This window comes from Carcharodon carcharias, chromosome 26 (genome assembly GCF_017639515.1).
Source record: "Carcharodon carcharias isolate sCarCar2 chromosome 26, sCarCar2.pri, whole genome shotgun sequence".
NCBI lineage: Eukaryota > Metazoa > Chordata > Chondrichthyes > Lamniformes > Lamnidae > Carcharodon > Carcharodon carcharias.
Window position 1 is genome coordinate 43,859,502 of NC_054492.1, and position 21,055 is coordinate 43,880,556.

The 21,055-nt window shown below is 44.3% G+C and overlaps 1 protein-coding gene across 3 annotated transcripts in view; it reads left to right on the forward strand.

Annotated features, from left to right (window-relative positions):
* The window catches only part of myo5c (myosin VC), a 99,150-nt gene that overhangs the window by 38,322 nt on the left and 39,773 nt on the right, over positions 1 to 21,055 (forward strand). For all 3 annotated transcript variants that reach the window (XM_041175245.1, XM_041175247.1, XM_041175246.1), the window contains 9 exons: positions 8,145 to 8,279; positions 8,381 to 8,478; positions 8,609 to 8,695; positions 8,790 to 8,901; positions 10,290 to 10,501; positions 13,181 to 13,346; positions 15,262 to 15,408; positions 17,687 to 17,851; positions 18,001 to 18,094. In XM_041175245.1, coding sequence (XP_041031179.1) covers positions 8,145 to 8,279; positions 8,381 to 8,478; positions 8,609 to 8,695; positions 8,790 to 8,901; positions 10,290 to 10,501; positions 13,181 to 13,346; positions 15,262 to 15,408; positions 17,687 to 17,851; positions 18,001 to 18,094 — 1,216 coding nt within the window. The remainder of the gene's footprint in view (positions 1 to 8,144; positions 8,280 to 8,380; positions 8,479 to 8,608; positions 8,696 to 8,789; positions 8,902 to 10,289; positions 10,502 to 13,180; positions 13,347 to 15,261; positions 15,409 to 17,686; positions 17,852 to 18,000; positions 18,095 to 21,055) is intronic.

Genomic DNA, 21,055 nt, shown 5'->3' on the forward strand with positions numbered 1-21,055 from the left:
GAAGAGGCGGTCCTGTTTCTTCCTGTTAGCTGTCTGTCTCTGCTAAAACACACTTGTCTCCAGCAAGAGAGAGAGAGAGAGAGGTCCTTCTTGCTTCTTTTTTCATCTGCTCTGTCACTCACTGGTCTCAGCCAGTTTTAACCCAATTTCTCTGTGTATTCCCAGGAGGGGGGAAAGAGGCATGTCTCGCATCTGCAGTCTGTTTTGCTTTCAGCTTGGAACTCTCTTATACATTCTGTGATATAAATCATAAGGAGATGGGTCTTTTGGATTTTTGATGAGATGTAGGAAACAGTCCATTGTCTCCACAAACACAGGAGATTAAAGCCCAGCCTTTTCCATACATTTCTTTCAAGTAAGTGCCTCTGTTTGAAGTGGGCCTTGACACCTCTTCAGGTGTGAAAATCCATGTTCTCAGGACAGGTCTGTTCGTATAGCCAACTTGGAATTTTCCAGAAAGTGGTCATGTTACAGTATCAGCCATTTTTTGATTAGTTCCCCTTACTTGTACTTCTTTAAAAAAAAACACAGGTCTTCCTTTAAAATAAAAGCAAAACACTGCGGATGCTGGAAATCCAAAACAAAAACAAACATAAAAATACCTGGAAAACTCAGCATCTGCGGAGAGGAACACAGTTAACGTTTCGAGTCCGCATGACACTTCATCAGAACTAAGGAAAAACAGAAGAGAGGTGAAATATAAGCTGGTTTAAGGGGGTTTGGGACAGGTAGAGCTGGATAGAGGGCCAGTGATAGGTGGAGATAATTAAATGATATCATAGACAAAAGGACAAAGAGGTGTTGACGGTGGTGATATTATCTAAGAAATGTGCTAATAGGTGACACTAAGGGTAGAAAGCAGGACAAGCAAGGTACAGATAGCCCTAGTGGGGTTGGGGTGGGGGGAAGGGATCGAAATGGGCTAAAAGATAGAGATAAAACAATGAATGGAAATAAATTTAAAAATAATGGAAATAGGTGGGAAAAGAAAAATCTATATAAATTATTGGAAAAAGGGGGATCAGAAAGGGGGTGGGGATGGAGGAGAGAGTATATGATCTAAAGTTGTTGAACTCAATATTCTGTCCGGAAGGCTGTAAAGTGCCTAGTCGAAAGATGAGGTGTTGTTCCTCCAGTTTGTGTTGAGCTTCACTGGAACAATGCAGCAAGCCAAGGACGGACATGTGGGCTTGAGAGCAGGGTGGAGTGTTAAAATGGAAAGCGACAGGGAGGTCTGGGTCATGCTTGTGGACAGACCGAAGGTGTTCCACAAAGCGGTCACCCAGTTCAACAACTTCAGATCATGAACTCTCTCCTCCATCCCCACGAGCAGGATGAGGTTTCATGAGGGTTTTAAAAATGTGTACAAAATTTTTAAATAAAAGGAATCGACATGTCCCAGCTCATGTGACAGTGTCAAGTGAGGGGATATGTCAGGAATTTTTTTTTCTGCCTTTGATGAACTTTAGAAGCTTGAGCTGATCTCCCCGAGGCAGCGCTTTGCCTCAGGGAGATCTGTGCACCTTTTTGTGTACATGCGTGTACATGCGTGTACATCCCGCCTCAGGGAATTCCTCTCCCCGCCCGCAGAGGGAGAGCACAGCGCTTCTGGGCAGACGTCACGCTGGGTGGGCCTCAGTTGGCCTACCCACGTAAAATGGCGGCGCCGATCGGGAACCTGCCTGCTCTCACCCGCTCCCACACAACCACCTCCCCCCTCCCCCGACAGGGGGGAAAATGCTGCCCATGTACTTTCGCCAGTTTCAGGGGAGGACGTGTACAGGTGGCACAACAATGGCAGAAACCTTCGGGTGACCTGTTTACATAGCCTGAGAGTACAACCCATCTGCAAATTGATGCCTTTAGCACAAGTGCCATCAGCAATTGGTAACATGTACATTCACTGACAGTGCACTTTGCAAAGGAAAGAGCGTATAAAAGCCCTGCGCTAATGTTCATGTTACTTGAGATGGATCATCTGGAATAGAACAGGAGGTTATTGGCATGCTTTAGTTACTTCCTTCTAAATGTGCACTCACTAATGTAAACTGAAACATTTTTAGCTACAGTATATGACAGATTAAAAACCTGAAGAGGAAATTTTGAAGCCCAAGACAGAGCTTAAAAAGGTAAAACTCTGAAACAGGTACTGCCTTGAACCCACTTACTTCCACTTTTAATGGCGGGAGGATGAGAGACAAACAACCAATCCGCTCTCAGCAGGTGGGTTAGTTACTTAAGTATTTTAATGAGGATGTGTACCCTCACTTTAACAGTGGTTCCATTTTTAACCATAGTCGGCTGGGTTTTCCAAGCCTCTGGAAACCCGACAGGGAAAAGGAGGTAAGAAGGGCTGAATCCATGAGGCGAGTGCTTTTACAGCACAGCTTGTGGGCCAGGAGGAGCAGAAGTGTTTTCCTCCAGTGCTACAGGGTTTCCTACCTGACAGGCAGCCTAGTCGGCTGAGGGCAGGCAACCTACAGAAAAAGAATGTAAAGGTGTCAGACAGTCAGAAAACCTGTACTTCCACGTTTTCTGACATCAACCTCAAGATAGCCGCACCCCACCCCCCTCCCTCCCCCAGCCCAAAATGCAATTTCCCCATGTTTACTTGGGGACAAATTAAACACTACGCATGTAGCAGGGACAGGCACTCAAAATGCTCCATCAGACTTTCCCTCAGCCATCTTGCTGTCTTCCTGCGTATTCCAGTTTTCTTCTGAGCGAAGGAAAGTTCCTACTTCACATTGCAGATCAGACACCATATCAGTGTCCAACTGCAATTTTAACTGGAGACATACGTGGAGAGCCATTGTGGCTTTCCTGCCAGACCAACTCAGTGGGAAGAGGAGATGGGGCCAGAAGAGTCCCAAAAGGTAAGTGGGTTCCCATTTTTAAAAAAAAAACTTTCTTTACAGAATGCAGGAAGGCTTCTCTGGGACTGACAGAGAGAGCTTTGCTCTGGACATTTCCCCCCTCCCCTTTCTTTTCCTCCTCACCCTGCGGCACCCCCCCCCCCCCACCCCCCCCACTTCTTTTTAATTCATTCACGGGATGTGGGCCTCGCTGGCTGGACCAGCATTTATTGCCCATCCCTAGTTGCCTCTGACAAGTTGGTGATGAGCTGCCTCCTTGAACCGCTGTGGCATAGGCACACCCACAGTGCCGTTAGGAAGGGAGTTCCATGATTTTGACCCAGCGACAGTGAAGGGACGGCGATTATATTTCCAAGTTGTCGACTGTGAGGCCCTCCTGAACCCGGTGCCAATCGGTGAGTCCCAGAGAATGACCTACCGCCCAACATTCCTCCTCTCCACCCCCACCACCGCTGGTGATCTGTCACTTCCCACCTCGCATGGCTGGTTTTCCACCACCTTAGCCCCCTGATCTCATTTAAAACGGGAGAGAAAATGTCTGTGAGAATATAAAGCAGAAAGGCCCTCTTACACAAGGGTTACTGCGCAGAAGAAAAGGTATCTCTACAAACCTTGTATATGTCATTACGCGGACTCCCACAGTTTTATCCTGCAAAGAAATTCCACGTTACAGGAGTTAAAAATTTCATGCTTGAGAGAAAGATATCATCTGCTATGGTTGTGCAGGTTCTGTTTCTTGCCAGTTGTTATAGCAACCATGTGAATGACATAGAACTCCTGGATGAAATGGGCTCATGAATCAGCAAGCACCAATTCTAATCACAGTGGCAAAAATAGACATGGTTAACATGCACAGTTGAGTGTTGATGGATGATACAAACTAAACTATCTATGCACCCCCTCCCCTCCCGTCCCCCCACCCAGTGGGTCGCAGATAAAATGAGCATTTCTTGACATACAGAGCAGGAATCTCCCAGCTTTCGTTCCTGGCCCATGGATAAATGTCCCAGATGTGGTGGCAAAGGCATGATAAACTTAGGGCGGAATTTTCCATGCCCGCTGGCGTCGGGCGAGTTTAGCGGCATGAGGCGAGAAAGCCAAGACTCAATTTCATGACCTCGTGAAACCAGTTTGCAATCGTCCGCTCTGCCCACCAGTGGTGGGCTGCGTTTTCCACCGTCCGACATCGGGAACGTCATTATAATACATCTGCCTATCGTTATAAGCCCGGCTCGCCGGAATCATTCCCCTCCTCCCCACCCCCCCCAGGGCTGGATCATCCAAGCACATTGGCGGGAAAACGCGCTGGTGCAGAGCGTGTCTTGATAAGTTTGATGTGCAGAAGTCGGGACTTACCCGCCAGGGCCTTGCTCACGTTGCGGACGTTCGAGGAGCAGAAGATGCTGGAGCCCAACAGCAGTGGGACTCTGGAGGAACACGCTGATCACATGCTGGGTGGATTCTCATAGACATGGCTTCACCGTGAAGCAGCTCACGGAAGGTGGAGAGGCACCATTGACATCCTCCTCACAATGGGTGATGGTCGAGGAGGTGGAGAGGAAGATCCAGCTGTGGGTGGGAGGGGGAGATGTACTGGTGGGTGGGAGAGGAAGGTCTAGGTTCGGCTGGGAGAGGAAGGTGCGCCGGGGGAGGTTGAGGTTGGGAGGGGTGGAATAAAGGTGTTCGGGGATGAAGTTTGGAGGGGGGAATGAAGGTTTCAGGGGGTAGGGTTGGTGGGGGAATGAAGGTGTCAGGTGTGAGGTCAGGAGGGGGGAGGGAGTACAGGAGAGGAGGGGGTAACAAGGGAAAATATGACAACTGGGGAGGTAGGTGTAAGGGGAGGAGGGAGGTGAAGGGAAGGAGTTTGGAGGGGGAAAGAGTCTGATGGGGAGGAAGGAGTCCAAGGGGGAGGAAGGCAGCTGGCGGAGAGGAAGGAGACCGGTAAAGGATAGGAATAAGGGTGTAGGAAGAAGTGAGGCTGGAGGAAGGAGTCTGGAGAGGGGTAAGATTAAGGGTAGAGAATGAAGTAAGGGTGGAGGAAGGAGTCAGGAAGGACTAAAAAGGGGAAAAGGAGTCCGGAGGGGGGAGGGCTATGGGGTGGGGGGGTGGGGGGAGGACTCCAGGGGTGGGGAGGGGAAGGAGTCCAGGGGAGGAGTTCCAAGGGGGGAAGGAGTCCGGTGGGGTTGGGGGGGTGGGGGGATCCAGTTGAATGTGCAAGAGGGGTCTGTGGAGTTGATAATTCCTTCCTGAGGGTGGATGTGGTAGGAGGGAATGAGGAGAGTGACTGAGGGCAGGGTGCAGAGTGAGGCAGTAGGGTGGGAGGGTGAGGATGCAATGGTATCTGTAGAAAGGACGGCGAGGGTGGTTGGTGTGGGGCCTTGGAGGCAAACATGGGCCCTGGGGGTGGGAAGGAGGAGGTTGGGGAGGTGAATGTGGATGGGGGTGGGATTTTCAGGAAGGTAGGGAACGTGCACATTCACCTGGACGTCCCCGAAAGAAAAGGGTTCTGGCTGGCAGGTGACGGTGGGGAGGTGGAAGGTGATGCCAGGGGGTTCGACAGTGATGGGGGACAGGAATTGGTTGATTGTGGGAGGGGAAAGGGAAACTGTACCACTATCATGCTTATTAAATCGAAAGTGAAACGAGACTCATGGTGGGCGAGAACATGTACTGCATAGGATAGGTTCAGTGGGCTGGTTTGCGAAGCCTGTAAATGAAACTGAAACACACATTACACGTTATTCAGTGGAAGTGAATATATTATCAGATTGTAAAGTAGTAAAATGTGTTCACACATGCAACCAACTGTGATCAGAATTTCTTGACATTTCTGTGCCTTAAACTTCTGGGTACTACCCTGACATTCACAGCCGGGGTGGAGACAGCCTGTGCAATGGTTGGTCTTGTTGGCTCTGATGACTTTGGCGTGTGTCCTGAAGATGGCCAAGGCCTTGAGGGCCCCAGCTTGCTTTGGCTGTCCTTCTGTGGGCCAGCGGCTCCCTCTGCAGTGACAGAGAACGAGGTGGGTGGGGGGGGGAGGGTGGTGGTCACAGGCAAAGGGGGCTCAGAGGGAGGGGACAGCCTCTGAGATTCCTGAGTGGATGACCCAGGGGTGTCCAGCTGCCGCTCCTCCACCCTTTGGGAGCCTGAGGGCCCAGGCCAGACTCCTTAAGGGGAAGGAGCACCTGGAGGGACATCAAGGTGCCCCATTTCCCCCTCATGTCGCCACTGCAGGAACTCGCCCATGGCTATCGCGATGGAGTGCAGGTCTGTGTGCATCTCTGCATTCTGCTGGACCAGGATCTCCATGGCGTCCACCATCCTCCCCATGGAGATCTCTGTACGCCCACATGTAGGCACCACTCCATCAGAGAGGAGGTGGACACACTCCTCAGCTCTATTGAGGACTTCCAACAGCTCTGCACGATGTACCCCACCTTCTGCTGACTCTCCACGATGAGTTGGATGGCCGAATCCAGAGGCTCGTCGTTGGACTCGGTCCTCACAGATGCCTTTTTCCCAGCAGTCCTCCGAGTGCCAGGGAGCTCAGTTGAACCTGCCTCCTCCTGCTGTGGACATGTATCCATGCAGTGACCTCCAGATTGTGAACCTAAGGCTGCTCTAGATCTAGGTCCCACTGAGATGTGTGTCTCTGCGCCGGTGGAAGGTGTGGGTAAGCGCTGTGATGGGTCTTCCAGGCTGCTTATTTCCAGCTCTTCAATGGAGGAGGTGTCCTCTTGGCTGGAGGTGAGGACCTGGATGGAGCTGAGAGATTGCCTGGCTGAGGGTGTTGGTTGCTTGGCAGAGCTCCCTGTGAACCAAAGTAGAGATAATTAGTGCGTGGCATCAGAGTCAGAAGTAGGAGAGAGAGCACTCACATTTGCATTGAGAGAGGGAGGATGTGGTTCACGATCATTACATGGGCATTTGCCACTGACCCACCATTACCGTAGGCAGGGTCCATGTCCTCACCAGGTAGAGCACTCCTCAAAGTGAGTGAGGGGCCTCATGTCAGTCACTCCACCTCTGGCCTGGAACCTCTTCCCTCCTGTTTGAGCCAGCTGTCTTGCATGACACCAGATGGAGAGAGTGTGAGCAGGACACATGGCACTGAGTGGAATGTTTGTGTGGTGAGCGGAGCCATGGACAGGATGAGGATGTGAGCTCGAGAGGGTATGAGCCTGCTGGAGATGTGAGGGTATGTGTGAGAGTTAGTGGTGTTGTCCCTTGAGAGATGAGATCCCGGTGGCTGTGTGAAGGGTTTGTGAGCGTGAGTAGAGAATAATGAGAAGAGTAACTTACCCTGGTGGAACGGATGAGATCATTCATCCTGTAACAACGTTGTGATGTGTATCAATAATCTTCCAGTTGTCTATACTTTGACAACATTTCCATTTGTTACAAGATTCAGGCTTTCCTTTGCTATTTTTGATCATTCCCTCCACGAAATGAGCATCTTGTGCTTAGAAGTACTGCTCAGTATCTAAATACACAAAAACGCATCCTAGGGTGTAACAGACAATGGGGGCTGCAGTCTTCTTGCCTTTTGAGGCTGTGTCTTCTGTGCAGCAGTCCTGAGCTGGAAACACTGAGAGGAGTGTGTGCGCGCAAGCACTTTAAATATGGCGCCCGGCTTGAGGTAGTGGCGAGGTGGAGGTTGAATGACAGCCCGCCTGCTATCGAAACAACACATTTTCCGGGAATGCGTGATTAATGAGGCAGGATTCAGATGATAGGGCATGAAAAGCGCCATTGCAGCCGGCAGGTCAAACGTTCTTTCTCGTGCCCGCTACCGCACTTCGAGCAAATCTGGGATGATTCCGCCCTTTGGCACAATGCCTTCCACTTTGGCATTGTAAGATTGCCCAGTTTCTAACTGCTGTGCTATTGGAATTGCACGTGTGTGCAAGGCACAGAGTCAGCAAGGATCGGACATGAGCCTGTAAGCTTTCTGACATTTAATTGTAGAGGTTCATGCCCAAGTAATGCCCACTCGAGTGAGGTCCTGGAGGGTAAATGGTGCCTATGGAACTGCAGCCAGTAATGGAGAGAAAGAAATTGTTATCACAAATCAGTGTCGGTGGGAACTACATTAAAATGTGGCTTGCCAAAAACATGGGAATAGGTCTTCTAAAAATGGGCAGAAAGGCCTAGAACAGAACACATAACTAAATTAAAGCTTAAAAATATGGAATTGTCATATGGAAAATTTAAACACAATGCATTAAATCTAGCCTTTCTGTGTTTTTTTTTATTTTGACTACACAGTTGCATCTCCTGGCTGATTTTTTCCAAGAAAATGAATCGTCTACAGGGACCCTGAATGCAAACATTAAAGTCAGGCCTGCGAGACCGGGCTTTAAGTCCTTTAACAAACAACATCGAACAACTGTTGGCAGTAAGGTATAATCATGCAGAGAGTCATTTTCTAGGTTGAGATGTTTTAATGGTTGTTGCAAAGCAAAATTGCAATTCTAACCCTATTTAAATGATGTCAATTACAGTTCCGTAATTCTCTGCATTTGCTCATGGAGACCCTTAATGCTACAACACCTCACTATGTGCGCTGCATTAAGCCGAATGATTCTAAGCTGCCATTTGAGTAAGTTGCCTTACTTTATCAATGTAACTTTCCATATGAAAGCATTTACTTGTCCTTATAAAATCTAGAAAAAAAAGTCACTGCAGTAACTTAAATGTCATTGTGCTACATTAAAAGCTTCTGTTTTTAGGTATGACTCGAAGAGAGTTGTTCAACAGCTTAGGGCCTGTGGTGTTCTGGAAACTATTAGGATCAGTGCGCAGAGTTATCCCTCCAGGTAAACTTGATCCTTAAGTTCTTTCAGTACAGCAGAAGGTTTAAAAAAGCATTGCCTAGCATCAATATCCAATTTTTTTGTTGAATATTTTTAGATGGACTTACTTTGAGTTTTTCAGTCGTTACCGCATTCTGATGTCTGAACAAGACCTTGCGATGAATGATAAAAAACAGATTTGCAAAGAAGTCTTGAAACATTTAATTCAGGTCAGTATGTTAAGCACCGCAGCTAAATCACTGTTTTCCAACTGAGTGTCGCCCTCTGAATTAGTCAATATGTATATATCTTTTCTCACTTTGTCACATTCCTGACCCTTGGTACATTGAAATTGATCAATAACACTGTTGTGGTTACCTCCTACATTACATATGTACAACAAAATTACAGTGAAACACCAATGTGTAATGTAAACTATGGGCAGGATTTTTCAGTTGGCATGCTGGGGGTGGGCCTGACATACCGACAAGTAAAATGACGTATGTGTCCCGATGTCATTGCGCTGTCCCACAATATTTCATTCATCGGGCACGCGCCAGGGTTGGCTGCGCACCCACCGATATGTAAACAGCCTATTAAGGCCCTTATGAAAGTAATTGATGTCATTTAGTAACGCTTTCCGTCCAGCCTTAAGATTGAATGGGCAGGCGAAAAGGCCAAGGGACCTTCACATTCTTTAGGAAACTTCATCCACCAGCGGGATGAGGTTTCCTAAAGCTTTTATGAAATAAATTTTTTTTCTAAGTTCCCAAATATAAAAACATGTCCCATTTCACGTGACACAGTCACATGAGGGGACATGTTTAAATAAATTGTTCAATCATTTATTTAATTTTTTGAACAACGATTCAATCTTCCTGAGGCAGCTCCGTGCCCCAGCGAGATTGAAGTGCTCTTTCGTGTGCATGTCCGCACAGGTAGCGCTGAGCGCGATGGCTCACGTATTGCACTGGGTGGGCCTTAAGTGGCCTGCCCGTGTAAAATGGCGGCGCAGAGCTGATCGCAGGCAGCGATTGACTCCGGCTCCACGCCCACAGAGCCTACCCACTGCCTGAATAATTCTGGCATATATAACAAGAGTTAACCTGATTTTAGTTAAGTTTCATAAATAGTAACATATTATACCTTTAAGAGTGATAACATGGAGATAATGTACCTGTAGCTATGGTTTGGAATAAGCTATGTGATCAAAAATGTATTAAATGAAGGGTATGTGTTACTCAATAGTTAACTATAACTGTTGCTAGCTATAGTTAACTCAATTTATTTCATCTCTATACTAATAGCAAAATACTGCGGATGCTGGAACTCTGAAATAAAAACAGAAAATGCTGGAAAAACTCTGCAGGTCTGGCAGCATCTGTGGAGAGAGAAACAGAGTTAAAGAAGGGTCATACGGACTCGAAACGTTAACTCTGTTTCTCTCTCCGCAGCTGCTGCTAGACCTGCTGAGTTTTTCCAGCATTTTCTGTTTTTATTTCACCTCGACACCGGTCAATCAACAAAAAGCTGCATGGATGTGGGCATGGTGGTCCCTCATGGGGAGATTTCACTTTGCAAACAAGTGAGTAAATATTAACTATTTTGCCTCCTGCAGGATCCGAACCAATATCAGTTTGGTAAAACGAAGATCTTCTTTCGTGCGGGGCAAGTAGCGTATTTGGAAAAGCTGCGAGCAGATAAACTTCGTGCAGCCTCAGTCACTATCCAGAAGAACCTACGTTGCTGGATTCAGCGGAAAAAATTCCTCAAGATGAAACAAGCCGCTATTATCATTCAACAATACGTTCGTGGGCAGCGCGCTATACGGTAAAGACTCTTCTTCCAACACTACAATTTACAACACTGCTTTGAAATTATTAAACAATCCTCAACAAGGGAAAGGTTTAATAAATGTGATGAATCTGCAAATATATATTTATGAGTAAAAGATAGTACTTTCATTAATATAACACTTTTCACACCCTCAGGATAATCCAGAGCACTATGCGGGCCATGAATTCCGTTTGGAATATAATCACAGTTGTTCTGTAGACAAATTCTGTCACCAATTAGAAGGCAGCACGGTCCGACAGTGAGCTGAGTGACTAGGTGATGTGTATTTAGTGGTGTTAGTTGAAGGATAAATGTTGATCAATAGACGGAATGAGTCCTTTCTTTATTTTATATTGGGAATTCAGTCCCACGTCTCCTGAAATACAGTCATTCTGACAAGGCAACAACTTCCTCGTGACTGCACTGAAATGTCAACCTTGATATGTGTTCAGGTTTTGGAGTGGGGCTTCAACTCCCAACTTTCTCAGTCAGAAGTGAGATTCCTACCACTGAACCGACTCGACACAGTAAAAACAAAAGCCTGATTATATCTGCATATCCAGTCGCATTGTACAATATTATTGTTTGTCAAACTGTGTGGTTTGGTTTGATTTGATTTGATGGGATGCCGTCTGTGGTGCTCTTCTGGGACAATCTACCAGCAAACACTTGAGAAAATTGCAAAAAGTGATTATTTCAGAATAACACTGTGGAGAGTATCCCATAGCAATAATATATCTGTGGATTGATTTGACATTAATATACCATGATGTCATTTTCACCACTTAATATTAAAATATTAACTTACTGCTAGTTTCTTGTGGTTAATCATTGTAATTTTAGTAATAGCATAATAGATTTAGCTGTTCCTTGAAATGCTATTTTATTTCTTCACCTAAAGCCTACTGAAGTTGCAATCGACCAATTTATGTACTCAAGTTTCACACATAACCAGGTTGAAAGTAATTTCACAGCTGAATTGACATTTTAGGATGGGGAAATGTACATCAAATTTTATTAGTACTTCCTGAGGCTTTCAAGGCCAATAATTCTATTTCTAGAGTGCAATTCTCCATCTGTGTCTGTGACTCTAATTCAAATTACTAACCACTGGAATATCTCACTGATGTGAATGAAGTGTCCAGTGCCCTTAAAATGTTAATTTTTTGTTGATTATGCACTGACATTGAGAAATGCATTTAGCTAGCAGCTTGATCATACTACTTGTGTAGATTCTCAGTGGGAATAAACTTCATTTTTCCATTGGTATAATGCAACTATCCTTTGAAAATTTCAACATGTGCTTTATTTTTAATCAGCAGTTACATATGACTATTAATAATACACTATTTCCACAGATAAGATTCTTCCAATAATCCTGCACCTATTTGTCATGTATATTAGATCAGGGATTCAGTGAAAATTCACCTGTCCTCATTTGGTAATTCATTAATGGTCCAAAATTATAGCAACATAGGACTTAGGAGCAGGAGTAGTTCATTCGGTCCTTTAATCGTGCTCCACCACTTGATAGGATAATGTTGATCTGGTTGTGGTCTCAACTCCACTTTCCTGTCTGCCCCCCATAACCCTTGACACCCTTGTCTATTAAAAATCTAAGTGGTCTTGAATAAATACAAGGACCCAGCTTCCACTGCTTTCTGGGGAAGAGAATTCCGTAGGCTAATAACCCTCAGAGAAAAAAAATTCTCCTCATCTCAGTCTTAGTTTTAAACTGTGTCCCCTAGTTTTAGCCTCCCCACAAGTGGAAATATCCACCCAGTGTCCTGTCAAGTCCCCTCAGGATCTTATATGTTTCAAGAAGATCACCTCTCATTCTTCTAAACTCCAGTGGGTATAGGCCCAAGTTGTTCATCCTTTCTCCAAGCTCTTTATCACAGGAATGAGTTGAGTGAACCTTCTCTCAACGTCTACTAACACAATTATATCCTTTTTTCAAATAAGGAGACCAGAGCTGTACAAGTGTGGAATAAACCATCTTTTTTAAATGTAGTGATGAGGTAAAATTTCTGTGTAGTTTCCCAAACTAAGGAATGAATATTGAATGTTGTAAGTTCAGTAGGACTCACAAAGAGGTTCTGAGTCTTGTATGATTGAACATTAAGTGTTTATTGGTAACATGTAACTGTACATATATACAAGGTATAGCCCAAGCTATGAGCTAACTCCATGCTTGCTTCAGCTCAGGTCTCTGTTCAGTCCATAACTAACCCTAGTCTCAGGTCATGTGTCTCTTTACATCACACAGTGGACAGACTGTTTCTCAAACCCACATTAACCCTTGCTATGCAGATGCCGTTATACTAAAATGGAGGCAAAAAAATCCTTCTTTGCGACTTGTTTGGTCTTTATTGGTTAAGTTGACCAATTTTTTAAGTTACATTTAGTTGCTCATTAATTGGGGGAATCACTTCATTGTGGAAATAAAAATAGCCATGCTGCATCAAATCCTCCCTCTCATGGATATTGTAAAAGGACAACATTGCCATGACTTATGTCTTGCTCCTTGTGGAAAAACTGCAGGAGTAGATAGTTTATCACCATGCATTAGACTTTATCTAATGGATAAAATGCATTACTCATCTCACATACTATCCAGAATAATTACAAATGTTTAATGCACAATTAATATCTTTGTGATTTTATTTTAAGACACGTATTGAATGCCACTACTCTAAAACAAGCCTGGGCTGCAGTTATCATCCAGAAACACTGGTGGCGGTTTTTAGCGTGTCGTCGTTACCAGCTCGTCCTGGCGGCCACCATTACAATTCAATCTTACACCCGTGGCTGGCTAGCAAGAAGGCAATATAAAAAAGTAAGTTTTAATTCAGCAGAAAGGTGTAAACTAATGGATATATCAACTCCAGAAGAAGAGAATAAGCAGCCATTATCACTGTCACAAAGGGATACATACTCCAGCTGTAATCACAGAAGAACAGAACTAACAAAGTAAAAAGGAGAAATAAAGAGTGATCAGGTGCTGATGAGAACTAGATAAAGTATAACCGAAGATGCAAAGCACAAAAGTAGTGAATTCTTTCAGTATGTAACTATAGGTGAGATGTCAGTAGAGAAGAGAACTTTACAAGATATTAATGGGGCAAAAACTGAGGATGACCAATAGTTGATTAGTATACTAAATGAATACTTCCACTAGTATTCACTGGACAAGCCAAGTCCTCCCTAAATAGTGATAACCCAAGGAGAATTAATGCCTTCAACATAAATGTGATGGAAGTCCTTTACAGTCTGGGAGAATCATTGAACTCCAGTAAATTCCTGCTCAATTGGAAACAAAATAAAGTGGTGTCTATTTCCAATAAAGGTGACAAGCCAGGACTGACACAGGCTACTATAGATTATTAGGTTCTGTGTCATCAATAAGTAAAATATTGAAATCAATTATCAGGAACAAACTTGTGATAACCTATTAAACAGCTTGGATTCAGAAAGGGAAGGTAGGACTTAGCCCAGGGGCCTCTGGACCCCACTGTCATGGTCAAATGGGGGTTAGAACCTGCACTGTGTGGGAAACAGTCACCCAGCTCTGATTTTCCCCAAAATGGCCAATTATTGGCCAGAGCGCAGTATTCATGTCCAATTAAGGATGCTAAACTTAATCTGAAATTGGGCTGAGTAGAGGCAAATGAAATCCAATATAAACCAGTGTAGAGTACTATACTCTGAGGACAAATTAGGCAACAATTCGTGCTCAATGAATGGTGTTAGAATAGGTGAGGTTGAGGTTGAAAGAGTCTTAGTAGACAAGATGTCCGAGCACTGTGGAGCAGTGATTGACTAAGCAAATAGAACACTGAGTTATATGGCCAAAACTTTCAAGTCATAGAAAATCATGCTTAAACTCCATAGTGCTCTGCTCAAGGCATACCTCCAATACTGTGTATGATCAAAGAGATACAGCAATACTATTCAAGTTCTAGAGAAAAGAACAATCTTTGGCATCAGAAGACCATTGAAACACATTGTTGAATATTTTTAGCCTTGAAAATAAGTGACTTGCACTGTAATCTTATGATAACATAAGAGATGGTAAATAATTTAGGAAAAGGTAAATCTAGAACACTAGTTCAACTAATGTGATAGTAGGACAGGTAAATTTTGGATTGATAGGAAGATCTTCATAAAAACAGTGAGTATTTCAAATGAAATAAAAACTCAAATGCTGGAAAACCTCAACAGGTCTGGCAGCAGAGAGAGAAACAGAGTTAAAGTTTTGAGTCTGAATGATTCTTCTCTCTTCACAGGTGCTGCCAGACCTGTTGAGGTTTTCCAGCATTTTCTGTTTTCATTTCAGATTTCCATCATCTGCAGTATTTTGCTTTTATATTAGCACTTCGAATGGACTTCTGGTTGGTGGATGAGCTAAAATGGGCTCAATAAGTTTCTTCATCTGTATCTATCTTTTGATCTGAATTGTATCAAAAATACATGCTCATAGAAACAAAGAAAATTGCATTTATACAGCGTCTCAGGACAACCTAAAGTGCTTCAGAGACAATGAACCACTTTTTCACATGTAGCTACTGTGGTTTGGTAGTGACTTAGGTTTAAAAAAATATTCATAAACATCAACAAATTATAAATACTGTTTATATTTAATTATTTAGTTTAAAAAAACCAACTGAATCAGTATTTTCTATAGTTATCGGAAATCAAAATCATAAACCCTGGAAGACACCTATCTTTAGTTTGTTCAATATTTCCCACAGGTGCTGAAAGATCAAAAAGCATTAGTAATTCAAAAGCATGTCCGTGCCTGGTTGGTAAGACGCAGATATCAAAGTATACGACGGTTTGTTTTAAACATTCAGCTATCCTTCCGTGTCAAACAGCTCCACAAGAAACTGGATGAACAGGTGGGTTCTAAGATCATCAGTTAAATATTGGAAAATAATCACACATTTCTGCAATACATTTACAATAAGCTTAAAATTCCAAATGTTAATTCAAAAAGGCTTACATATTAAAGCCTGCCATCGCTCTGGGAAATTCTCCACAGCCCTTCCAAGAATGTTTCTAACTAAATGAAGAAGGAAATTCAAACACAATCCAGCATTTGGCTTTCTAATTTGGTAATGTTTAGAAAAACTTAGCAAAATGAAGAGACCTTCAGCGGCCAACGTAAATAGATTTCTGTTAAAGCTGCTGAAAATTGTCTTGTGATTCCTGTAGAAATAGCATGTTCTAAACAACTCACTTAAGGTTAATCTTGGGCATTCTGTAATTTTATTGCGCATGTAATACTTTGTTCTTGTTCTGTAATGAAGTGAGAAATATATGTTGGAATAAAAGACTAATTGAGGGGGATAGTTAATATTGAGGAAGACTGGCAGATTAAGAAGACAGTAACAAAATTGCAGAATGGGTTTTTTTTATTCATTCATAGGATGTGGGCATCGCTGGTTAGACCAGTATTTATTGCCCATCCCTAAATGCCCTTGAGAAGGTGGTGGTGAGCTGCCCTCTTGAACCAAGACAGTCCATGTGGTGTAGGTACACCTACAGTGCTGTTAGGGAGGGAGTTCCAGTATTTTGACCCAGTGACAGTGAAGGAACGGTGGTATATTTCTGAATCAGGATGATGGTGGTGTTCCCATGTGTTTGCTGCCTTTGTCCTTGGGAGCGGTCATGGGTTTGGAAGGTGCTGTCTAAGGAGCCTTGGTGAATTCCTACAGTGCATCTTGTAGGTGGTACACACTGCTGCTACTGTGCATCGGTGGTGGAGAGAGTGAATGTTTGTGGATGGGGTGCTAATCAAGTGGGCTGCTTTGTCCTGGATGGTGTCAAGCTTCTTGAGTGTTGTTAGAGCTGCACTCACCCAGGCAAGCGGGGAGTATTCCATCACACTCCTGACTTGTGCCTTGTAGGTGATGGACAGCCTTTGGGGAGTCAGGAGCTGGGTTACTCGTCACAAGGTTCCTATGGCAAGGGGTGTGTAAATGGTAAATGAATTTCAAAATAAATTTCTGTCGAAGGGTCATGAGGACTCGAAACGTCAACTCTTTTCTTCTCCGCCGATGCTGCCAGAACTGCTGAGTTTTTCCAGGTAATTCTGTTTTTGTAATGAATTTCAACGTGGCTAAGTTTAAGGTGGTGCTTATTGGTAGGTGGAATAAGGAGATCTCTACTCCTTGGAAAATAAGAGTCTAAGTGAGGTCATGGTGTCAAGTGTTCTGGGGTACAGATTCACAAATCACTAAAAATAGCTAAGAAGGTTAGCAAAGCCATCAAATGTGCAAAAAAAGTGTTATGGTCAGAGATATTCACCAAATTGCACTATCTTGGAAATGATTGGAATACGATGTTCGGAATCTTGTGCCGCCCCCCTCCCTGTGGCAAGTTTGACGGGGAAAATTTAATGTGGCGGGAGGGTGGTGGGTGGGACCCACTGTCTTCCTGCCTCCATTCCGATTAAGCCTGAGCCAGGAAGGCCCCATGGACAGCCTTTCCACCCCCGGCACCAATTGAAGCTCTTGGCCGCAACCCCCTGCTGCTGCTGGCATTAACCCAGAGGCAGGGGATGGACTCGCTGTGTGGGGGGCATGACAAACAAACCCTGGCATGTTGACTTGAGGGTTCCCGAGGTGGGGTCCCTCATTCCAAAGCACTGGTGCCTGACTGGAGGGACCCAGCATTGGGAAGGGGAGGTCCTGCTGAGAGCCACCTCCTGCCCTACCTTCTGATTCCCACTGCGACCTCCCTCGCACCATTACTGTGGCCTGTGATCCAGCGATGACCCTAGGCCTCAGGTGGGTGTTGTACCAGCAGCAGCCACTGCCTCCTGGTGGCACTGTCGTTCAATAGAGCTGCCGGCCCCTTGCTGGACAGAACCTCTGCCCCTGGGGCCCTTGATCCTGGGCAGGCCAGTCAAGGGCCTAATTGTGGCGGGCCTTCCTGGAAAGAGGCGAAGAGGGTCTCTTGCTGGCTACCTAGTCAGCGGCTGAGACCCCCCCCCCCCCCCCCCAATCACCTCCACAAAACTCTGCTCAATATTCCTAGAACAATATGGATTTGATTTATCCTCGTCTTACACGATGCACCAAATTTACTGGATATTTTTTACATACTGAAAATGTGCAGGACAGTGAGAGTGATCTCTATCTATATTGGACCTGTGTTACCTTTCTAAACCAGAGCAAAGAGAACAAGGGGTTGCTGGAACGTTTGACACATCTGTCCACAATTCACTTGGCTGATATCGGCAAATATCAGAAGCTTGAGGAAGAGTTTCAGAAAGCAGTGACGCAGAAGAAATTCATTGAGGAACAAGCTAAGAAAGCCAAGGAGCAAACTGAGCAGGTATTTCTGTTTGTAGAACGCCAAATTCAATCCACATTACTAACGTGACCATTTTGGAGGGGCAGCAAGTGGGAAGAATTGACCTAATATATTCAACAAAAACACTCACGAATCTTCTTTACTCATTCCTCTATTTGCGATTCTCACAGACATTGTTGGAGTTTAGAAAGCAAACTTTATCACTGCAAGCACAAAACCAGAAGCTGGAGAAGCAACATCAGGAACAGACCCAGGAAGTGAAAGGTGCGTTACTTGTGGAAACAGTACTTTCGTTCTATTATTGATTACACTTTTACAATTGTAATTTAGTTAGCTGTTAGGTTAAGAATAATTAAAAAAAAGCCTGAACAGAGTAAACTGGCAAAAGAACCAGAGGCGAGTTGACGCTTTCTCTTTTACACCACAAACTGTTTATGATCTGGTATATATGGCCAGAAATGGCGTTGGAAGCAGATTCAATAATAACCTTCAAAAGAGAATTGGATAAATACTCAAAAGTGAAATATTTTGGAGGGCCATGAAGAGACGGCAGGGAAATTGGAAGCTCTTTCCCAGTGCTGGCACAGGCACGATGGGCTGAATGGCCACCTTCAGTGTTGTATTGTTCTATGATTCACGCATCAAGCTAAGACATCTTGTGCAATATACCTAACTGTGCGCTCTATACCCTATTTTTCCTGAGGTCTAGCTTTGTCTAAATAATCCCAGATCCTCAAAGATAACAGCAAGATTCTGCAATTTGTTCATGTCTACATCTTCACCAAGCAGTTCTAATCTGCAGTCCTCGAAACCCAGCGTGTCCCAAAGAATATTTGGTTACCCTAGACTATCAGTTCCAATTCTATTTGCAAGCAGTTAAGTATCAAAAGGAGACAATTATCTTGGCATCAGCTGCTCTTGCTAAGTGTGTGTTGCACATATCCACTATTCAGTCGAGGGGAAAAAGTTTCTTCTAACCTCTCTTCTCACTGAGGCTTGTTCATTTTTTAAACCTTTACAATGCTATAGTAACACAATAACCATAGTGTTGCACCTCTAAAAGTCTCTTCTGTCAGTGAATCAGATCTCAGAGTTACTTCCAGATCCAAAATATTTTCTCTGTAACTATTGAGCCTGATTAATGGTTGCACAAAAAGAAGATCCTCCTAATGCTAAAACTTGCTGAAAACTGTAAGAAAATCAGCTCAAGAAAGAATCATTTAGAGTATCTGAATCTGACACACAAAAAAAAAATTTTCCTGCCTTGGTGACCACCTATATTCCTAAACCTAGTCATCGATTTGAATTGCTAAGCTAAGTCTTCACTCACTGAATTAGGAGGTAGAACACAAAAACTTAATACTTATTTGTTACAAATACCTGGTTCATAGTTTGGAGGTAATTTTTTGTCCCAGGAAGATTTAAGTTTAACTGTAAAAATGGGGTAAATGTAACAAAAGTAGCTTGAAGACTGTTACACTTAAAAGTTCGAGACCATGTTGACTTAAGAGGTAACAGGTTTTTAAAAAAAAAAAAATCATAAAACAGCAGGTGGCTCACTTAGCTGGGGATTTGGAGACGGTGTGTCTTTTGGGAGTTCAAACTACAACTAATTGAATGAACCTTAGAAGGCTACATCGTCATGGAGATGGGCAGAGCTTAAGAAAGTTCCAGTGTTTCAGTTTATCTGTGTGTTTGCTGGCGGAGTGAGTGTTCTGCAGTAGGTGCAAAGGTGCTGCTGTTAGCAGGTTCCAGGCAGCAAAGGTGTTGCTGTTAGCTGGCTCTGTGTAGTTAGGACTCAGGAGAAGTCCTGGGGAACCGACAAGATGGCAGAAGGTCACTGGCCGTATGCAGGAAAGGGTTAGGGCTCAGGAGAAGCCCTGGGAACCATTCATAGCTTAGTGTAGCTGGGGAGATTGGAGCCTGGTACATCCAAGGGCAGTGGCAGTGCCAGCCAGTGAAGGTAGCGGCTATTAAAGAGCCAAAATTGCACCAGTATTAGGAGCTGGGGTGCAGACTCAGCAACCCAGGGAATGGAGCCTTGGGAGATGCGATTGAAACCCTGGGAGGTGTGCAGAAGTTGAGGCGGTCTGAATTGGAACAGCTTTGAGGGGATTTAGAGGCTTAACCTTTGAAAGTAAAAAGTTTGGAGTTCCTCATGAGGGAGACAGAGTTTCAGTGAGACTGATTGACTCAGTTAAAAACAAAAAAACTGCGGATGCTGGAAATCCAAAACAAAAACAGAATTACCTGGAAAAACTCAGCAGGTCTGGCAGCATCGGCGGAGAAGAAAAGAGTTGACGTTTCGAGTCCTCATGGGTCATGAGGACTCGAAACGTCAACTCTTTTCTTCTCCGCCGATGCTGCCAGACCTGCTGAGTTTTTCCAGGTAATTCTGATTGACTCAGTGTTTACTGACATCTGGGTGGGTTGCTGAGAAATCCGTGGTATCTGTCTTGGTTGCATTTGCTATTTATTGTGCAGTGTGGTGTGGTTGACCACAGCTTGCCTGTTAATTCACAAATACCTCACATTAACCTTGAATGTGAGGATAAGACTGTAAACTGTTTTATCTATTTGACCTTATATCGTAAAGTTTATTTTTCCTTGTTCAAAGCCTGTAGAATCTTGTGGCTTTCTTTACCGAGCAAGTGTCTTAAATCTCAAACTTTATCTATTTTGAACAAAGCATTGTTGGTCCCTAACCAGATCTTACCAAAACATGGGGGTCTGGTCTAGGATCATAACAAAAGGGATGAAGCAACAACAGCTGCCTGAATTAACTAGGATCTTTAACAAGTAAAACTTTACAGAGCACTTCGCAGAAGTGTTACCAAGCAAAGATTTGACACCGAGCCACACAGGCGATATTAGGAGAGGCTTGGTCAAAGAAGTAGGTTTTAAGGAATGTCCCAAAGGAGGAAAAAGAAGCAGAGCAGTTTAGGGAAGAAGTTCTTGACCTTAGGGCCTGGGCAGCTGAAGGCACGGCCACCATGATGGAACTAGTGAAACCATGCATGCAGACGAAGCTAGGGTTGGAGATGTGCAGATATCTTGGAGAGTTGTAGGGCTGAAGCGGTTAGAGAAATAGGGAGGGAAGCCATGAAGGGATTTGAAAACAAGGGTGAGAATTCCAAGATGGAAGTGTAGCCTGACTGGGAGCCAGTGAGCACAATGAATGGGTCTTGGTGAGAGTTACGACACTGGCAGCAGAACTTAGGATGA